Source organism: Pseudonaja textilis, chromosome 2 (assembly GCF_049901715.1).
Source record: "Pseudonaja textilis isolate UNSWEBS1 chromosome 2, rPseTex1.2, whole genome shotgun sequence".
Classification (NCBI taxonomy): Eukaryota; Metazoa; Chordata; class Lepidosauria; order Squamata; family Elapidae; genus Pseudonaja; species Pseudonaja textilis.
Window position 1 is genome coordinate 218,701,475 of NC_141991.1, and position 22,162 is coordinate 218,723,636.

At 37.8% G+C, this 22,162-nt stretch overlaps 1 protein-coding gene across 5 annotated transcripts in view; it reads right to left on the minus strand.

Annotated features, from left to right (window-relative positions):
- Nucleotides 1-20,885, minus strand: part of ADGRV1 (adhesion G protein-coupled receptor V1) — a 238,932-nt gene extending 218,047 nt beyond the window's left edge. For 4 of the 5 annotated variants that reach the window (XM_087927064.1, XM_087927062.1, XM_087927065.1 and 1 more), the window contains exons 1-7: nucleotides 18,967-20,885; nucleotides 6,578-6,762; nucleotides 6,156-6,305; nucleotides 3,807-3,902; nucleotides 2,403-2,507; nucleotides 1,034-1,147; nucleotides 134-699 (exon numbers count right to left, since the gene is read on the minus strand). In XM_087927064.1, the coding sequence (XP_087783190.1) occupies nucleotides 134-699; nucleotides 1,034-1,147; nucleotides 2,403-2,507; nucleotides 3,807-3,902; nucleotides 6,156-6,305; nucleotides 6,578-6,762; nucleotides 18,967-19,063 (1,313 nt within the window). In that variant the 5' untranslated portion in view covers nucleotides 19,064-20,885. Of the gene's footprint in view, nucleotides 1-133; nucleotides 700-1,033; nucleotides 1,148-2,402; nucleotides 2,508-3,806; nucleotides 3,903-6,155; nucleotides 6,306-6,577; nucleotides 6,763-18,686 lie in introns of all 5 variants that reach the window. The other variant, XM_087927063.1, reaches the window with a different exon arrangement.
- Between the last annotated feature and the right edge of the window lie 1,277 nt (nucleotides 20,886-22,162).

The window sequence follows — 22,162 nt, forward strand, 5'->3', positions numbered from 1 at the left end:
AGAAAATCCTGAAAAACCCACTGATATTAATGTCAATGATTTAATTAAAGTATTTAATTAAGAAAATTAGCTAAATTATAAAGCAAAATTATATATTCTGATATTATCAATATAATGAGAAAGTAATACATACCTCAGCATTTGATCTTCATTGATAACAATTGTCTGAGTAAACAAGATGCTATTGATGGATAGTACTCCATATGGTTTATCATTGGGTTTAATGGTAACTTGGACAATTGATGGATTTTTCAAAATGGCATCTCCTTGCAAAGTGTCTTTAAGTAGCATGATATGAAACGTTTCAGCAATTTCTGGTATGGCATCATCAAGGATTTTGAATTTAATATATGATTCATGCACTAGAGGTGGGAAAACAATAGTTGTATTTGGCTGTAGATCTAGAAAATCCAAGTTAAGCTGTGCATGGAGTGTAGAGTTCCCAGTTACAATGATGTAGCATATGGAAACTTGATTTTCATCTGGTCCAATTCTATTTCCACCATCATCTTTTCCTCGCACTACCATGATTGCTATTATATCATCTTCTTCATCTACCATATAAATACTCTGAGTGAATCGCACTGGACTGTCATTTGCTTTAATAATAATCTCAACAGAATTTCTTGATGAATTAATTTCAGCTCCCCCTTCCACGCTTCTCAAATGTATAATATATATTTCATCATTTTCTGATACCTAGAATAAATAAGATATACATTACTAAAGCATAATTTATATTTCTCATTCAGATTCATGTAATTAGTACTTTATAGATAAAACCATATGTTACATGTTTTTTTTTTGCTTTATTTTCTTGCCACTAAATTCAGCCACTATTTCCTTTGAAGATTCAAAAACTTTGTGAAACATTAATTACAAGAATTGCTTGATGGTAAAAATCTGAAAGACTGTAACTTCTTTGCAAGCAAACCAATTGCTTTCCAAATAAACTCTGCTACTTTTTCTTTTATCTTTTTTGTTAATTTACTAATCGATCAAATGGGTAAATATAACTGATATATATTTTTACCTGGTCATCAAGAACAAATAAATTATAAATCAAGACAGCTGTGGCAGGTGTAAAAGTTATATTTCCCTTTACTGGACTCAAATCTTCTTCAGGAGAATTTGGACCACCTTGTACCTATGAAGAAAGCTGAAGATGTTTAATAGAAGTACTGATTTGTTATATCAATTAAAAATACATATTGTTAACTTCAACAATTAAAACATTCAGAAAATAAGATCTCAAAAATGTCTAGACAATCATTTCTGAAGGAAACCTGAGGACTGCATCAATAACAGTTATTCAAAAAAATTCGGAAATGGTTCTTCGAAGTGGAGCTACAGTAGTTTAAAATATCCACATTTATCCACAAGGTAGTTTTGTACACTTCAACTGTAGCTGTAGAACACATGTATAAACAAAAATAAAAATGGCAACTCTTCTTCTAATACATTAAGAATCAGGAGATGGATTTAATACATGTAGGCAGTTTGAATCAGTTAATATACTGAGGAACTCATACCAAACCCAATGTAAACTCAAAATAAGAGAAGGAAGAAGAGTTTTAATTATTATCTGTCTTTTTAAAGGGGTTTATGAGGTAGAAATGTTTTTTTCAAAAGGCTAATATAAATTTAATGAGTATCTATCAAAAACTGGTTATTTATGCTTTTGTGGAATAAAGCTAATTTGTAACATGTTTTATAGCATTTGCCTAAAAAGTCTTATGATTCTGAAATGTATGAAACTTTTATGATTCTGAAATGTATCATGCCTACAGCCAAGAAGGATTTCTCCGAATACCTACTCACATAATAGAAGTTATTAGATTCCATATCTGAAAATAGCAAAATCTGACTTTGAACTGATTCCAATTCTAAAAGCTGTTCACCTGTTAAGATCCTTACTGGATGAAAAAAGGAGCAGAATTTAAAACCACTAGTGTGTCAGACTTTATAACTTCAAACAAGGTCGCTATAAAATCTCTGTAGCTTTGGCTAAAAGATCAAGTTTATCAAGTCCAGCATGGAATGTTAGATTACAAGTGAAATTATTACATCAGTATGTTTTCTGGTCCTGAAAAAACTGATTCTTGCCATGAAAATCTTCCCTTGTTCCAATAACACAATTTAGGACCAATATTTTCCTGGTCCTGCTGGATACTCCAAGAGCTCACAAGTTCAACCCAACTTCCCCAGGACAGAACAGATATTAATAATGATCTGGTCAGGTGACTATCCTGAAAATGAAAATACTCCTGCTAAGTAGAATATTTAGAAATGGCAAGCTCTACTTCATTTAAGAAATGTCAAATTCATCTACCACAATGATTCAAACTTTCTCGTTTATTCAAAAGAACATTTTTAAAGTAAACCTAATTCAGCATGCTTACCTCATAGAACACAGTGACCAACCCATATGTTCCCTTCTCTCTAACTAAAGTAAAAGGCACTGATTCATTCTCGCCCCTGGGCTCAGTCAATGTAATTAAGGTAGGCTAAAATTTAGAGATGAGATTGAAGATTTGGGGGGGGGGGGAGAGAAAAAAGATCAGCCATCAATGAAATATTTAGGGAACCGAATACACAAAAGGCTATTTTAAACATGTACATACATCCTCCTAGTGACAAATTAATTCAGTTTATGAATTCATCCAATAATGATATACTGTTTTTCAACAACAAATTAATTCTGATAATCAAGTATATCAAAGATTTCAATATTGGTAATGATTGTTTTTTTACCCACTAAAACATGTTCTACAAATAATTAATATATTATTTATATATATTATTGATTTATTAAATATAAAGAATCAATTATATTTTACAATATAATATATTTAATGCTAAATCATCCTCTTAAGAACAGAGTAGTACTAGAGTTTATAAGACTTATTAAGAAACAATGCACTGATGGGAAATGCTTTATTTTCTGCATTCTATTTCTTATTTTTTTCCCCTAAATTCAATGAACAGCTATTTTCACCTTATTTGACCCTGACCTTGTAGTTTCTTGCCAATCATCATATTCATGCTTCCCCTATTTCATTTCTGAAGTGATAATATAGATAGTAATATATACTGTATATATGATATAAAGAACCCACAAAGACTTGTGGTTGCTTGAAGAAAACTGTAAAAATCAAATCTTAAATTCCAACAACTGCTAATTTAAATAGTGAAAGAATGCATTTATACAAATAACTTTCAAATAGCAACATCCTGCTGTTGAATAAGTAGACGTGACATTTATGGCTAAGCTACGATTTAGTTTTGGGCACAAATGATCAACCGCTATACTTTGAATATCCATTATGTTATCAATTTTCAAAATATTTTAAAGAGTATTTCTCCTTTCTAAGATGAAACTAGTAGAATTTTTTACTGGGAAAATAAGAGTGGGTTTTTTTTGGTAACAGCTATTAGCTCTGGAATGCTATATTGATGGGGCTGCTTACAGTTATTTTTTTTAAATTCAAATGGATGTTTGTCTTTTATTCTGTTTTATTGCTGTTCTGTGGGTGCTCTTATTAATTTCTTACTGATGTGATTTTGCTTGATGAGTTTTCAGTATTCTCACAGTATTTATTTATTAAAGAAATTCACAGAGTCACACATAGGTGACTCTGGGCAGCTTACAACATTCCATTTTTATATATTCTATTTATAAATTTAAGTATGATTTTTTATTTGAAAAGGATATATATTTAAATAATAAGCGAGCACATTTTCTGTGCGAGATATTTTCTTATCATTCTAATTTAAGTAAACAGATGCAGTAAATGAAAACATACCATATCAAAAGAAATAATTCCAAAAGCATTGTCATTTGATAAAATTGTTACAGTTACAGCTCTAGGCAATCCAAGCTTTACTCCTTGAAGTGGCTTCTAAAACAAACATGGCAGACAAAACAGAAAATCAAGATAAACAAACACTTCTATATAACAGGAGAAAAGATTCTTCTATTCACTAATGTCTGTGTTTACAGAGCAAACAAATGTTTGTGACACATTCCAGGGAAAGTACTCAAATGAAGGAAATACCGCAAAAGCACTTTTCACGAAACTCAAATCCTATAGACTCAATCTGGTTAAACAAAAAAGTGTTTGACTCAAACTTTGACAATCATTAATCATAGCTAATGATACCATAGCAATAAGATGCTAGATGAGAAATATGCATTCCTTTCCTCCCTCAGGTCCTTCAAGAACCTGAACAGCTTTTGTGTAAAACCCTACTGAAATAAACCATTTTGCAGTTATGAGTAAATAAATATAGAGAGATCACACTGATTGTATTTAAAACAATTATGTATTTCATTGATCAATTTTATTTTAGTTAAAGGAAAAAAGTGAAAGCATATTAAATAATAATGAAGTTCATTACGTAATTATCTCATACTAACTAGTGATCTATCTGCAGTGATCAGAATCTCCCTATGCTAGAGGTCCGAATAACAAAACAAAACCTCATGATGAGATGGGCAGCAAACAAATTTAATAAATAATAATAAATGAATTAAAAGAAGTCCCCAATATTTTTGAATGGGTTTTCCGAATTGAGAATCAAATACTCTAATTCTCATGTTTAAAACAACTTAGTGATCATAATTAATTGTATAATTTATTTTAAATAATGTCAAACTGTAAACTTAAGTTATTATAGACATGTGTATTTTGTCATCTCAGACAAATAAATCTACATCTGGTTTTAATAAATATGCAAGGAAAGTAAAAAGATGTGTGCAAAACGATCAGCATTCAATTTTCTTTTTTTCTCCAGTTCAGACACTGAATGAGATTGTCGGTATAAAATTTTATATGTCAGTATGAAATTGAGTAAGGTCAAATTTTAAATGTTCTTATTTTAGAAACAAACAATTTAAAGTCAGAATCAGTATCAAAAATTATTTCAAATACAAGTTATAGGAGGATTTGATTGGTGAGTGACTACTATAATAATGCTTTGGATTCTATTCTAAAATAGAAGGGAGGGAGGTAAATGCGTGCATAAGCGCACCAACGTGCCTACCGTCCCTGTCCTATTGTTTCTTTTATTTTTCTTTTATTTTTCTTATATGTACTCATTTCATGTATTCATAATTATGTATACACTTTTACTTATCTCGTAAACAATTGACAAATAAATAAAATAAAATAAAAAATAAATCTAGCACCCATCTGCATCTCTTCAGAAAAATCACATCTTTTCCCAGTATTCCGGGGCTTTACTGATCTGATACTCTTAATATTCTTGTTTTGTGTTGCATTTTTGTCCATTACTTTGCAAATTCCCTGGCTATGTATCCTTCCTTTTCTTCATAAAGACTTTTAATTCCCTAAATATTAAATTGAAGATAAGTATTAGCAATTAGATTATATACCTCTTCACAGTGCTTTACAGTCCAGTCTAAGTGGTTTACAAAATCAGCATATTGCCCCCAACAATCTGGGTTCTCATTTTACCAACCTCAGAAGGGTGGAAGGCTGAGTCAGCCTTGAGCCTGGTGAGATTCAAACTGCCAGATTGCAGGTAGCCGTCAGTCAGCAGAAGTAGCTTACAGTACTGCATTCTAATCACTCCAGCACTATGGCCAATAAGAAACTAGTATGGCTGCAGATTGCTCGAGACATTGTAACAATGAGGGATACATAGACTCCCTTTGTAACTAAGGAAGGTACAAGACCTTTGTACCAATGTAACTTTCCCTGAAATTACTTCTCAAGTAAATTGAGGGTTCCCCCCACCCAGATTAAAGAGAATGGTTGAAATAATAAAGAATAGCCAGTACACAATGGCAGTAAGAAAAAACATTAGAAAAAATTTCAACACACACACACATCAGAGGTGATATTTGGCAGGTTCTCACCGTTTTTGGAGAACCGGTAGCGGAAATTTTGAGTAGTCTGGAGAAATGGTAAATACCACCTCTGACTGGAGATTTTACAGTATCTTTCCCTTGTCACGTCTACCAAGCCATGCCCACAGAACTGGTAGCAAAAAAATTTGAATCCCATCACTGACACACATATATACATATACAATATGTGTATCTGTGTGCATACCATGTGTGCATGTGTGTGTGTATGTATGTATTCATGTATGTATTTATGTATGTATGTAAAAAAAGTAATGCCTACCTGTAACGTCAAATAAAATATAAATGTTTCATCAGCTTCTGGAATATCATCATCACACACAGAAATGAAAACAGTTCGATTTGTTTCTGCCTGGGATATGTAAGCTGCTGCATATGTGTCAAAAAAATCACCTGTATTTTCACCATGAATCTGCAATACATATATACATACACAAACCAGAAATGAAAAACAAATACATCTTATTTCTGCTCATTTGCATCTTATGACACTCTTAAAACAAATATCTTTATGGCTGACATATTTTCTTTGGATTATATATATTTCTGCCATTCATTCCAGTATGGCCTTTGCTATTATCAAGAAAAAATGAATCTGCTTGTCCCTAAGTAAAAGATTCTATTTTAGAAAGCAAACAATGTAAATATTTACTTTAGAGCAATTAGATGGGAAACATTTCTTACCGATACAATTGCTGTGACATTCACTGGGTCTCCTATTCTTTCAATAACAAGACGTATAACTGTTGTAGTTGTTTCATTCACTACAAATTCTGTTTGTCCTGTAAACTTTACTTCTGTTTCTCCAGAAATCAAACTGATAATTAGTGATAAAAGAAGTATAACTAATAAACAGACAGAGGGCATCCCTGAAACGAAAAAAGGCAAAAGTGAAATGGGGGCATAAAAGGTAAATTTTAAACTTGAATCTTACATTCTCCCTTAAGAGTTATGCCTTTTTCTCAAGGGTGGGCTAGTCAAATATATATACAAAAAAAGTAGAAAATCAAATCTATAAAAGGTATGGCAATTTTGCTTAATTGCTAATAATTTATTTCAATTATCTGGAGTAATTGATTAGAAGATTTTTATGTATGTGTGTGTATATGTGTGTGAGAGAATGTTCAATTAAACATACTGCACATATTATCATAGTCATTCTAAATATGATACAGATATATCAATGTATTGGACATCTATTTTGCTAAGGATTTTACTTGCCATTGTGTATTAGAATATTGCCTTGCCCCAAATTAATTAATATTATTACAAAGTTTTGCTAGACATGAAAAAGGATTTTGATATGTTTAATGGAAATTTTTGAAACAAGTTTTGTTGATTATGGATTTCCTCTAGTATTTATTAGTTGGATCAACATGTGTATATTCTATCTACTGGAATTATCACAAATGGAATTATTTTCTCAGGCATTAAATTGTCTTGTGGGACTCATTATGCATTATTCCTGTCCCTTATTCACTCTCCCTTATTTACTGGATTTACTGGACTACCCAGAAAAGGTTTGATTGATTATCAATTTCATTATTTTAGATGTATAACATTAATGATAGGCTTGTTTCACTATGTTTTTCCATCTGTCAATCACAAAAAGTCACACCACATGGATCCACACATATGCTATACTGATACATTATAATATCCAGGTTCTCAGGAAGAACTTGATGAATGGGCATTGGTAGCAGTTACCCTGAATGCCCTTTCTATCTATGCTGCGAGAGGGCCCAGGATGGGTTGACTCCTTCCCATGACGTCATTTAGCTGAGTCTGCACTAAGATATAAAAGCCAGCCCCCGGAAGTTAACGAACTTAAATTGCCGGTTACAGCCGAGGACATTGCTGCGCACTCAAAAAAAGACAGAATAATTGCCCAAGTTATGGACTGGGTGGGAAGGGGGTGGCCAGAAACGCAATACACCGCTGACTTTGCTCCCTTCAAAACCCATAAGCAGGAATTGTCGAAACTACAAGGATGTCTGTTGTGGGGGACAAGGGTAGTCATTCCAGCCACTCTTCGTGCACCCATCCTGAAGGTACTTCACGAAGGCCACCCGGGCATCGTAAGGATGAAGGCTCTGGCCCGCAGCTACGTTTGGTGGCCCAGCATGGATGCCCAAATCTCCAACTGGGTAAGCTCATGCCAACCTTGCCAAGAAACCAGGGCTGCCCCACCAGCAGCCACGCCTACCAAGTGGGAGAGTGCTAGTAGTCCTTGGTCTCGCCTGCACATCGACCTGGCTGGACCAGTACATGGCAGGACCTTCTTGGTTGTAGTAGACTCTTATTCCAGGTGGATAGACTTGGCCCTACTACCCTCGACAACCACTCAAGCAATTGTTAAGGCTCTGACCCGCTTCTTCGTTACCCATGGGCTCCCTGACACACTGGTGTCTGACAATGGCCCCCAGTTCACGTCATGTGAGTTTAGCATGTACGTTGCCAACTTGGGCATCAGACACATCCTTACAGCCCCCTTTCACCCCGCTAGCAACGGGATGGCTGAGAGGGCAGTCAGGTCAGCAAAAGAGGCACTTGCCAGGTTTGGCCAGGAAAACTGGCATTCCAAACTGTCACGTTACCTCCTGAGCCAACATACGACGCCATGCACTGCTACTAATAAATCCCCTGCCGAACTCTTGATGGGGAGACGCCTGAGGACCACCCTGGACAGGTTGCACCCCCACTATTGCCCAGACACCCCTTTGGGATCTGACAGTTTGGTCAGGGACTTTGCCTTGCATGACCTGGTGTACGCCAGGAATTATGCAGGGGATCCTCTGTGGGTACCAGGTCAAGTTGTGTCAGTCACAGGTCCTAGATCCTACAGGGTCCTCTTGGAAGATGGATGCCTGTGGCGTAGACACATGGACCAGCTCCGTAGACGATGGAGAAGCACAACTGATACCAACCCAACCCGACCTCCTAGCACCGAGGACTCCCTGCCGGTACCAGCCTGCCCAGTCGGGAGCTCCCTGCAGGATCTGAGCTACCCCATCGACCAGGAGGCTCTGCTGGAGGGTCCAAGCTGTCAACAAGAGACATCGAGCCAACAGCCAAGCGAACCAGCCTGCCGGCCGGACCAAGCGACTCACCAAGGTCAGCCCGAGAATGTGGACTTACCAAATTCACAGAGCACCACACCTGACCGAACCCACTTCCCGACAACCTCCGAGATGATGCCTGGGGGCGAGGACTTGACGCCAGCCAGCAGCTTGCCCGGGTTGCGACGTTCCGGCCGCCAGCGCAGACAACCAACTTACCTGAAGGACTACGCATGCTCCCAGCTGGGGGAAAGGAGTATTATGTCTTTGGAACTGGTTGGAGTCCCCAACCAGGTCCGCTGTTTGAGCGGGAGCACCAGCCGCTCCCATTGGCTGGCACCGTTTGACAGTCGGTTATAAAAGGCGGCTGTCGAGCAGTGCCAGCCTGTTGTCGCTAGCTAGTCTGCCTAGTGAGAAGGCAGACGCGGCAACCCTTTATTCATAGTAATAAAGCCTTTTACATTGCACCCTGGTTCAGCCTCGTTCCTCCGCCGCTCCACAATACCCACCCTCCCGAAAGGGCTGTTTACCAGTATAAGGAGCTGCGCAATAGTCGGCTCTCTTCCCAGAGGAAGAGAGAATTTTACGTTTATCTCTGGTTTCGATGAGATAAGGTCCCAGAGCATTGCCAAAAAGCTTATCGCCCGCGAATGGAACTGAAACCAGCTTCCATTTACGGTATGACTCCACCTGCCAATTTCTGAGCCATAACAGTCTTCTTGCTGCTACTGAAGATGCCATGGCCCTAGATGCAAATTTGGCGGAATTGAGAGTGGCATCTGCAGTGAATTCCGCCGCTGCGATAATCTTATTAAGGCCTTGGTGAGACCGAAGGTCAGATGTAGGCAATCTAATCTGGAGTTGGTGCAGCCACCGTATGGATGCCCACGTGAGAGTGCCAGAAAATCGGAATGAGGCCAGAACTGGAATGTCAACAGAAGGCACTGCCAGGGAATTTTCCAGGGCTGCGCTGACGTTGTAGAAACACTTATCCAGAGAAGATGGGCGAGGACCTGCCAAAGGGGAAGCGCACTGTTCCTTGACCATATCCAGGAACAAAGTGGGAGAAGGCACCCCTGTATGCACTACAAGCTTGGAGAAGAATGAGTCTCCCTGGCTAGAGGGAATTCCTTGTGGCTCAGGAGCCACTTCCTCTGGCGACAGCTTGGCAGTGACCAAGGCCATGCTGAGTAATGCCCTGAAGAGAGAAGGATTGAAGACCAATGCAGAGAATGTCTGCTCTGGGAGAGAGTCCTCTGAAGATTTTGGTCAAAGGTCTCGCCCTCTTCACGTTCTGAACGAGAGGAGTAACTGTGTTCAGATCGTGAAGCCCTTCCCTCCTCATCAACCTCCTCCCATTCTGGTAGCGAAGAATGGACCCTGAGGTCCTGGGGCCTGTGTAAATCAGGGTGATGGGGCAACTTATAGATTGAGAAGGGAGAAGGGCCTGAACCCTTTCTGGAGGTCGAAGGATTTGTTTGAAGCCTTCAGCCAATCCCTGCCTAGTGGTCAAAGAGACAACATATTGGATATCCCCTGGTCTATGCTCAAAGTTAGGGGCAGAAGGCCAAAGGCCCGCTGCTGAGGGAGTGAAGGTGGCTTTGGGCCTAGATTGAGAAGAGGTTCGAGGCCTGGAGGGAGGGGGAGGAGCATAGGGCCCAGAAGCCTGTTGGAAATAAGGCCCAGATCTGCTTAGATCCTGAGGATCATTGTACTGCAAAAGCCTCAGGAGACCAGGATGGAGGATGGAGAGGCTCATAGATAACTTCTCCTCCCCTGGGAGGGCTTGGCTGGTGCCCACAGGTATCACTTGCACTCCCTTCTGTTGAATAGTTCTATTGAACTGCCTCTCTAGGGCTGCACGTCTGCGCGTCTGCGCGTTTCTGCCCTCAACTCAGCCTGAGTTGCCTTCTTAGGGGCTAGAGCCTTAGCTCTGATTTTAGCAGCCACCTCCCTCTGGACTGATTGGGTGCATTGCCTACAACTTTTTTCTCTTATTGGCTTAAGAGACTGTTCCAATGGGGGTGGGGGACAGGACTCTGCCTGACCCTTATCTTGCTCCATTTGAAGAATAAAAGCTCTTACGGTGGAAACTGTTTGTAATTTTTTTGTATTAAGCCCGTTAGGGTATAAATTGGCACCCGGGCTTACAAAATGGCCGCTCCCCTCGTGGTGGAAGGCTTCAATCCAAGATGGCCACTGACTAGGAGAAACAGGCTCCGAGATCGAAGAATCGCTCCTTAGGCTATAAAGAGCCCCAGGTGAAGTCAGCAAAGGAAAGGGCAGCCTCTGGCCACACTATCAGCTGGCTGACACTGGTATCGGTTTGCCAATCGCTTTTTACGACCGCTCAAAACACAGACGTGGGGGGGGGGGGTCTACAGATGCTGCCTAACTTTCCTGAACAGCACTTTGGCAACACTGCTCCCAACGCTGCAGGAGAGAGAGAGAGAGCCCTGCTCTCCTGGAAGAGCAGCTGCCCAGATTCTGGGGGCTGCTTGAAACGAGGAAATACGGCACTGAAGATCGCTGGTGAATGTTATCTAGCAGAAGCTTTCAGAGACACAGCTACTAACTGAAAGGAGCTGAGTCAAAAGCTGGGGTCTCTTCCGGGGGCTGGCTTTTATATCTTAGTACAGACTCAGCTAAATGATGTCATAGGAAGGAGTCAACCCATCCTGGGCTCTCGATGCAGCATGGAGGAGAATGTGAAGGCCAACATCAGAAGTAGCAGGTGTAATTTTACATTTTGGTGCATATAATAATAAAAACATACAGACTGACTACAAATAACAGCATGATAAACTAGCCATAATGGTCCTTGGGAAAAATTCAATAGGTGGATAAAAAATGGCAAATCTGGCTGACTGTGTATAAGTTTATAGTTTGTAGCTTTGTAGCAGTCAGAAACAAATAATAGTAGCATGTCAGCAAAGAAGATTCTCATTTCTATAACTTCCAGGAAGATAATCTAAATTAATTCTAACACTAATCATTATCTTAACAACAGTGGAACCTTGGGTCATGACCATAATCTGTTCCAGGACTTCAGTCGCAACCTGATTTGGTCCTAGCCAGAAGCATGACTGACTGCACATACGCGGACAAAAAATATTGGTGCCAAAGAGGAAACGGCCACAACAGGGAAAATTGCCACAGCTATGTCTGGTCACCACCCAAAGATGTGTTCACAACCAGAAACAAAACTTTTCTGAAAATTCTGATAGTTACCCGATTTGGTTGCAGACAGAAGCGTTCGTGACCCGAGGTTCCACTGAATTTGAAATTCAGTAAGGAATGAGCCAAGACGGTAGCATAAAAAGAATTAATGTGATAACTTTTTGTTGAAATTAAATGCATCTTGTTTGTAATTTTGAAATTATTAATTGAAGTTAAAACCTTGCCTTTTGAACATAAAGTGCTGTCCTTGTAAAGTATGAGAAAAATCAAATTAATTTGCAATGTAGTCATTGTTCTTTAAAGAAGTAAGGTGGCTGGCCTTTTAACATCAGAAGTTACCTTAGATGAAGCAAGTATCTTCCCATACTAAATACCATGCTAAAATAAACTTGAAAACACAATCCTTGTACAGCAAGGTAACCACGTTTAGAGTTACAGTACTTGAATTCTATTATCTTACTAAAACTATAAAGTTACTACTGTGCAACAAGAGACTAATAATCATGACATCAATTATTCAGTTAACAAAAATTCTTCCTTATTATATTTTATTTGTGACGTATGCATATGCATACATAATGTCATATGAGTCTCTCTCTCTCTCTCTCTCTCTCTCTGTGTGTGTGTGTGTGTGTATGAAAAATGACAAATATATTAAATCAATCTTTCATAAAATTATTCCAGTTATGGATAGTGTCTTAAAAATTAGATCTAGACAACTCCAAAATGCCTTGAAAGGTTGCTACCCCTAAGCAGGAGTTGAGGCCTCCTGTAAAATCTACAGGGCTTCTGGGAGAGGATGTTTTGCACCTTTACTTTCCATGCTATGGCTTAACCTTAAATCATTCAACTAGTACTCCATTTTTTTAAAATAAAATCAGTAATTCCAATTTTTGATATTTCATCATTTACTTTGGCAGATGTCAGCCTTCCCAGTTAAACCACACAGGAAAGATGACCACATGAGCTAATTCTACTTTACTGTAGAAATCTTGCAAACCTCAAAGTACAGTTCTCCAGCCATCTTCTTTACAGGTTAAAAAGCTAAGTAGGGTCTCTTCTGACCTCTTTCTTCACCCGCTGTGCAGCTGCAGGTTATGCCCTATCTCATCTGACCATTCCCTAGGCATCATATCTTCGTCCTATCTCTGAAGTCTGTGTTACATATCATTACAGCAGGATAGGATTTATATAAGTAGCTGTTTTGTTCTTTTACAACTGTAAAAGGCAACAATTATTACATCAGATAGGGCATGACCTGCAGCTGCACAGTGGGTGAAGAAAGAGGTCAGAAGAGACCCTCCTTAGCTTTGGATTACTTCAGGTGCTGAAGGTAGCTGAAATAACATCTCCAGAATGTTAAGAGATATATACATGAAAATACATTAAAAATGGCAAGTTATATAAAATAATTTTCTCTTGTTAACTTTAGAAAAACAATTTTATAATGTCCATGTCACAGTTTTATTATTATCATTTTCTATCAGAAATTTAATACAATCTTCCCAGGAAAACATCAGTAACTCTCTAAGTAGCTGATGCTCCAAGAATCAGTTCTTTATAAGGTAATATTGCAAGATTAAAAAGTAGCATAGTTGATCGCTGCTGCTATTCTGTCATAATTTCAATGTATTTGCTTGCAACAGAACACTATGTTTGTATCTCATGGTAGAGGTATGTTTGACTCTACAGTAGTTTCTAAAATGAAACACCAAAAAGAACTATGCTGAGATTAGCTACATGTTGTGCATTTGTGATAAAGAAGAAAGATATATTATTTCAAACAAAATTAATGTATAAATATCCAAACCTATTAACTGATTTAAAATATGTACTCATTTCAGGATTCCTAAGGCTGCTTGTAAAGAAGCAAGGACTGCTATGCTGCATGAAATAAATGGAGCAGACTGCTGATTCTCCCCAGCATATTACTAAAATGGAGAAAACCCTCCAGTTGCTGTATTTACCAGCTGTTGAAAAGCCACATTATAGAAAAGACCACAAGTAGCTAACAGTGCCCCTCCCTTAAAATTCTATGTGCAATGATTTGGTAATATTTCATTCCATTATGCAAGACATGGCTAGAACTATTCTGTTAATTAATTTTTTCCAAGTGAATAAACAAAATATGAATCACAAATCATATTAAATCTGGAGTCTTTGGTACTCTCTGAGCTTGTTTGCTTTCATACGTTTCATTACCCAGTTTTATAATAAACACATATTAAATGTTTGCTAAGTGCCATAGCTCATTTTTGAGCACAGTGCAATTGTGCAAGTATAATCAAATGCTAGTAGTTGTATTCAGGAGTTCTAAACTTAATGTACTTCATAGAAATGTATTCCAATTTTATTTGTTCATTCAGTTATGTTTAAAAAAAGGTGAATGTTTTCATCTTGCTGACTTTCTTAGGATGCAATTACATTTTTCATTTTCCATTCATTTTTACTAATTGCACTGCCTCATTTGTCCATTTTGATTTTAACTGCAATGTGCTTTGCAGCTTATTGAAGAAAATATAGGCTTGAAATTTTATCTGGAAAATATCCACCTTACCACTGGTGTTTTTTTAGTGCCATACTAAACCTTGTAATCTAGTCCATAATTTAATAACTACTATTTAATCATTATAATCATTCTCTTATTAGCCAACTACTTTGCTTCTCCTGCCTCATGGAACCCCTGGAGTTCAAGACAAGGAAACCTCTTTGTTGATTAATTATTTAAGGCTAGCAACAATAACCATGCAGGAAATAAAGGTACTTTGAGAGGATTACACAAGGTCTAGTTCTCAACAGCACCAAGCTGAGGAAAGCAAATTACAGGCCCTAGTACTTCATTGCATGTAACTAAATTGGCTGGTTGAAATGCTAATTGCCTTTCAGGACTGCTGAAGGCAGACGGTGAGGCCTCGACTTCATGGGAATTATTTTCTTTTTTTCTTCCTGTTCTACATCATTGTCTGGCAAAGAATGATTCAAAAGATTTCCCTAACTTCTAAACATGTGAAAAAAGTTCTGACCACTGCTTCAGATCACTTCTGCCAAATCTGTAACAGATGGCTGAATTAAGGTCATGTTAAATCTCCACTAAAGCTCTGAGCATCCCACAGTAACTTTGCATTGCTGCAAGAAGAAAGAAGAGCAATTCATGGGTCAAATGAGACATCAGTCATAAATTAACAAAATCTTATTAGTATTGATGGAGCCTAACTTTTTCAAACCTACCATACTTTAGCTTTGTGATAGCAATTGAAGAAAAATACTCCCAACAATACAATGAGGAACCTGATGTTAAGTAAACTGCAGTACACCATCCTGTTCTATATTACTGTGTTATTATATATACTGTATATGAGGAATTATTTTTTAAGAAATATATTAATGCATAAATTTACAGATACTCTGAAATGCAAGGCATTTTTCAAGAGTTGGATGAAATGCCAATATTCCAAAATGTGATTTTCCTCCTCTTTTGTTTAGAAGCAACTGTGACATGCGCAGCATTATTCCAATCACTTTTAAATGAGCCCTGAGTCTTTTAAGCTTTCATATTCTGCAAATTATTTTCAATGAATGCAATTCAAACAATGAGAATTTCCATTATTCCAAATTTCTTGTTTCAAAGATTCCAAGAGTAAGGCTGCTTATATAAAAATTTTCTTATTGTAATGCATATACATAAACCTGATTATTATAGTAAAATTGCTTATTACAGACCTTATTTTATAGTTATTCTGATCTGACAAACCCTTTTTTATAGAAGTAACAGTTGTAATTCAACAAAGACATTTATTTGAACCAATCTCAGAAGCCATTTCCCCAAGCAAAATTGGGCATACATAATACATACTGTAATGTAAAATAATTTTCTAGCAGTCAAGTTAAATTTAACATTGAAATACATTCATTATATTGAGCCAATGTACTCAGTGAGAGAAGAAATTTTCTCTTTAGCCCAAGCCAGAATTAATATATATTAATATCATAAATCAGTTTTGTTTGATATATACCCACCGAGAACAATTTACAATTGTATTCATTTTCTATATATAGAACATAGTTCAACACAGACAATCCCAAATATATAAATCTGAACAAAAGTTTAACGAACTGCTTCTTCGTAGAACATTGTTTCTGCCTAAAATATATATACACTTCAACATACTGTATCTTCTCTTAAAATTATATTTGTATAATGGATACTGATGAGAAATGTCAAATATATTATCCAAATTCATATTAAACTTTTCAAAATGCATCAAAATTCTGTCTTTGTCAACATCTTAAGAAATAAAGAATTCCATTAATATCATTTATGGGTGCTTTCCCAAAGCTATATATATTTAACTATTCATCAAGGTAGTCAGTTTTATGTAACAGGATATTCACAGAATTTACATGCATCTGATTTGTGTTTTGAAAAATAGTAACATATTAACATTTTTTTCCTGAAGTTGATGATAATATAAATATTAACTAAATTATATAGGGTCCCATATTTCCAAATGATTAAACAATTTAAATGGAGGGAAATATGTTTTATTCCTAAACTCAGGCATAATACAGTTCATATTAAACTTCTACAACAAGGCTATATGTCTATTCAAAAGTTAAGTTCAGTTAGACTTACTTCGAGGAATGGAACAGTTTTCCTTAATTACAATCCCTCCCTTATTTTGTTACTTTCAAGTTAAAATTGTATCTGTGTGCTTTTGCTATTAAACAGTGAAACAAAAAGTTTCATGTTGTCTGCTTTTTTAATTAAAAGTGCATACAAAGGCTTAATGATTTATTTTATCAGCCTCTATCCAATCTCAATAGAAATCTGATATTCAACTTTCTTTTAGTTGAATTTACAACTGCTTATTAACGCTCCATTTCTCTACATGAATTTCTGCTTTAATTAAAGTATTTTCCATACTTCATTTTTTCCCATTTTATTTCAATAAAGACAAATTAATATTCTATTTCATCTACATTATCTGAGATATTGATCAGTGTGAAAATACTCTAATAAAAACTTGGTTCAAACTTACAGTCAGGTAAAATAATACATTTCTTTATCAAGTATAAAAGAATAAATTTAGAATTTGTCTTCCTCATGACCTGGTAATAACCTCTTGAATAACACTTATAACCAATTTTAGTAATGCTTATGCATCATATGTATATATGTACGTTCAGAACTTAATATATGTTTCTTTGTGGGAAACATGCATCTAAGTTTAGCACAATGTGACCAAAACAAAAATTAAGCAGTTAAGAATATGATCCTGTAAACATCATTGAACTAAGTTGAATACATTGAATACATTGCAGAGTATTGGGCTGCAGGTCCCAGGACTTTCATTTAAGTGAAATTCAAATTTAGTTTTCAAATGAAATCAGGAAATTGCAATTAAACTTAACTATCTTACACATTTATTTTGTTCATTCAAAGAGACAAGCTCTGTCTAGCGTGACATACTACACAAATTACAGTTTTCACATCTAGTAAGTTATATGCTTCTTAGCCTTCAAAGTGTAATACTGCATCTGTGATAAAGTTGAAGCCATAGGGAGAATAGGAAACATTTAAATATTTGTAGTAAATAAGTTCAGACTTTACTGTTCCACTATTGGCATATACATGTAGTACTTGTTTTCCCTCTTTATTTGAGGATAGATGTAGGAACATGTAGCAAATTGCAAGAGGAATGCAGTTGAAGTACCATTTATCAATGGTACAATGATGATGCAATGACAGATTGTTAGCAATATGATCACTTATAATCCGATTTTTTTGAGAAATAACCACAATACTTCTAAGCTGCCTGAACAGGTGCTGTGCAGCTCCTAAATGAATACTCTAGTCTAGTATGCTAAGATTTAGATAACACGGTAGCGTTAAAAGAGGGAAACGGCAAAATTGGAAGACATCTTCACTCCATAAAAATCTCATATTTAATGCAGGGAGGAGGGAGGTTGCACCCTACGTATTTCACTTGAGAGCAATGAATGTGTGTGTGTGGGGGGGGGATTGAGCTGAAGGGGAGACAGCGCCGCTGGAGCTCTGCAGGTGCAACGCGTGCAAGTCCAGAGCTCTGGCTGCCTCCGCTGTCGCTAGCGGCAGTGCACAGGCCTTGGGGGAAGTCAGCTAGAGCCAGGAAGCTGAAGTCCCGAGATCAGCTGGGCAGCGGGTGGTGGTCGGAGTTGAGACTAGGACAGCGACGGTCTCCGGAGCAGCCCCGGTAAGAAAAAAGAGGGGGGAGGGTATAAAAAGGAGGTTTTGGCGGGAAAGCAGCAGAGGCTTCGGTGGGGGCAAGGCTGTGGAGAGCGAGGGACCGAGAAGAGGAGGGGAGGAGGGGAAGAGGAGAGGCTTCGGTGGGGCAAGCCTGAGGGAGAGAAGGGGATAGAATAGGTCTCTGTGGCTAGCTATCCAAGCCTCATCAACGAGCTGCCCCTGAAAACAGCGGCAAAGGGTCCGTTTCGGCGCTTAGTGCCGCGCGCGCGCGCGCGTCGCTCCACCGCAGTGGGTTCCGCTAAGCGCCGTGAGCGCCGGTCTTCCCTACCTGCGGAAAGGGCAGCAAAGCGCTGACCGTTGCGAGGCGCTTCTAGCTCAGCCAGGAGGAAGCTTTCCTTTCCCCCCCTTCTTCTCCTTCCCCTGAGCTGAAAACTGAGCTGCTTCGCTCTCGAACCAAGCAGCCTGCTCGCCCCGCAGCAACAGGTGCCGCTCTTGGGAAAGAAAGATGCTCTCGCTCTCCAGGCGGGCGAGGAAACGTAAGAAAACTTCGCCAGTTCCTCTGCGGCAGAGCAGGGATTCCCGTCCACGGCCGCTCGCGAAGCACCTACCTAGACTCAGAGATGTTGACATCAGCGTCCGTGGACTCGCTTGCCAGTCAGCCAGCCAGCCAGACGTCGGTCCGGTCGCCCGGCCGCTCCCTGTCATCCACGCCTGTATTATGCGTGCCCGCAGGGCGAGCCCTCATTGGGTGTCTGACGGCGCTGCCGCCCCAGCTTCCCGCTTCCCGCTCCTCGCCGGCTTGGTGGGAGAGGAGAGTTTGGCCACCCAATCAGCCGCCCTCTTCAAAGAGGCCGGCTTTTGCAATGAATTTAATTCCAAAGCGAAGTTGGAGGCCTCGCTATACCAGACTGGCGTTCTCACCCTTCCATTTATACTCCTTTTGCTAGTGTTGGGAAGGCTCGGGACATTTGAAAATTAACATTAGACCAGTGGATTTGGGAAACCATATCAACTTGTCAAAGTAGAATCTGGACATATGCAAAGGATCTTTAACTTTTGTACCTGATGGCTGTCTCGCCCCCACCTCCATTTTCTCTCCTTCTTTCTCCTGCTCTCCTCTCAAGTCTGTAAGAAAGTATTTTAAGTTTAGCAACCATAAGAGCCCCCACTCCTTTTCTTTTCTCAAACAAACATACCCAATTCCATCAAATATGTTATAGGGATTAGTTTCCAGGCAATTGGTCAACTGTGCTGCTTTTTACCAAAGGCATTGCAGTTTAAAACATGGGGTCCAGATTACAAATGTCAGGCAAAATACAAGGGGCCACAATCATGAATATGAATAATTCCTCTTCATAAATATTTAAAATTTGTACGGTAATTTTATTTTTGGTCCTGCTCTATGATTTGATTCAAGAACAGCTTGCAAATCAAAGAAATATAAACACAGCTCAATCAGCCAACTTTGCTTCACTTATGTAAGACTTTCCTTAAAATATTTTTCAAATGAAAAACAGCACAGACTTTTCTGGGTTTTGGCTTTCAACTTTCGAGAGGGTTTTGATTTAAGAAACAGGTCTCAGTACTCAGGACAGCCCATCATTCCAAACAATATTTAAGAATCTTATCCTGGGAGTTGGAAGTAGAATCCAACAGTATTCAGCGGGTAAGAGTAAGAAATGTAATATTGTAGTAATAATATGGCAATATCTGGCTGTGGTTGTTAGCTTTTCTCAGGTCTATGCTATATAGTGCTAACTTTATCTTGGACAACTTTCTTTGGACAGGCAATGTCAGTCTCATCTCACATCCAATAACCCTTCATTATTATTAAATAACTCAAGGCAGCGAACAAACATAATACTCCTTCCTCATCCTAGGTTCCCCACAGCAACAATTCAAGAATGAAAATTAAAATGTCTGATTTTGCTCAAAAAAAAAACCCCCTTCCTCCCACTGACAGTTGTCCCATCCCTGTTGAATTGTGTATGCAGAAAACAGACCAAGTTCAAATGGGGTAGTTGGGCTACTCCTTTCACTTTTATGTAAAATGTCTCAGAGGAAGACAAAACAACACTGAAAGCAGCAGCCTCCAGTTTGTTTGTTTTCAAGGCTTTCCTATTTTCTTTTTATTGGCATGGCATGAATGAAGACATGGAAAAAGAGGGACTTGAAATAATAGTGTGGGTGGAAGAAACAAAACTTGGAAAAGAAAGAATAACTAGCTAGCAATAAAAGTCCACCCAGATGCATGCAACAGATCCCTTCTAGTATTTCATAAGCCATAACAGCTTAAAGAAGTGGTTAAAGAATCTCTACCACTGCCCCCGCTTTGTGGACCATCCTGCCCCCAGATGTGAGGAAAAACCCCAGTCTCTTGGTGTTCCACAAAAGGGTCAAAACTTGGCTCTGCAGTCTTGCTATCAAGTTCCTTGAGAACCCACTCTACCTGTAATACTCTAATCTTAAATGGCCATAATAGGATTTGCCCTTTTTGATGTTTAACGATTGTCATTCTATATTTTTTTTAAAAAATAACCCTTTTTAATTTTAGCATTAATTTTATATATATATATTTATTTATCAGTTAGTTATATTGTATACCACCCAGAGCCCCTCTTTGAGGGAGATGGGTACTTTGGAAAAATAAATAAATAAATAAAAAAATGACTGAGAAGAGGGGTGCCCTGGAGTTGTGGCTTTAGGAGTGACTGCCTGGATGCATTTGCTCCAATGTAGAATGATGTAAATGTGTTAGCATGTAGCACAAAGCTACAAGGTGATTTGAGCTTGATTTTCACTTAATGTCTACACCTAGTCACCTGGATTAGTAAACCTGATTAATAGTTTTAAATGGTGATATATGAATTGTGCTAATTTAGCAAACATTAATTATAGATTTTAGTTATACTCAGGGAATGTCAACCCCCAGTTTGAAAATAAATGTTTAGCTGAACTTTTCAGGATGTACCAACTTCTAAGATAATGCTAAATAGTATTATAAATTGAATTCAAAATCCCTTTCTTTGAGTTTGTCAATTTATTTCTTGCCAAAAATGGGTATTTTCTTGAAATAATTTCCAGTTTGAAAATACAACAAATATTTCACTAATCACAATTGTGCAAATATTGTCATTAAAACCTATTTTTTAATCTTCAATATTTATAAATTGTGGTATAACAGATTTTTGGCTTTTTCAACATGACAATATTAATATCCTTTCTTTTTCTGTTAAATTATTTTCATCCTCTGTATCCATTTTAAGTTATATCCAAACCATCCATTTAACAAGGGACGTGCCTCATAAATTGTAATGAGACTTATTTCTGAATGTAATTGTATAGGCATAGTATTGTAATTCTGGCTGGATTGTTTTCCCTCTGACTGTATAAGGATCTGACCAAAAACCACCTAGTTCACATTCTGTGAATGTTTAGTCATATATTCTTGGAAGCTCACAGGTCAGTCCTCTACTTGTTCTCCATAACTGATATTCAGAATTTAGACCATACTATAGCTTTCTTCAGATATTCAGCACCACCAGACAATGCACTTTATTCACTGACCAATACAACTGCAGTGCATGGATTTCTAGATGCATGGAATAGAAACACAAACCAAAACTGATTTTATTCTCTCAGTTTTCCCTATCATTATAAATAAATTTATTTCAACCATTAATTATGTAAAAGTATTAACTGAAGCTAAACTGTTCAATCACTGGAAACATTTCAAGTGAAAAAATACAGTATCTTATTTGTCAAATTTGTCAAATGTTAAGTGGTAATTAATGACACTTAGGT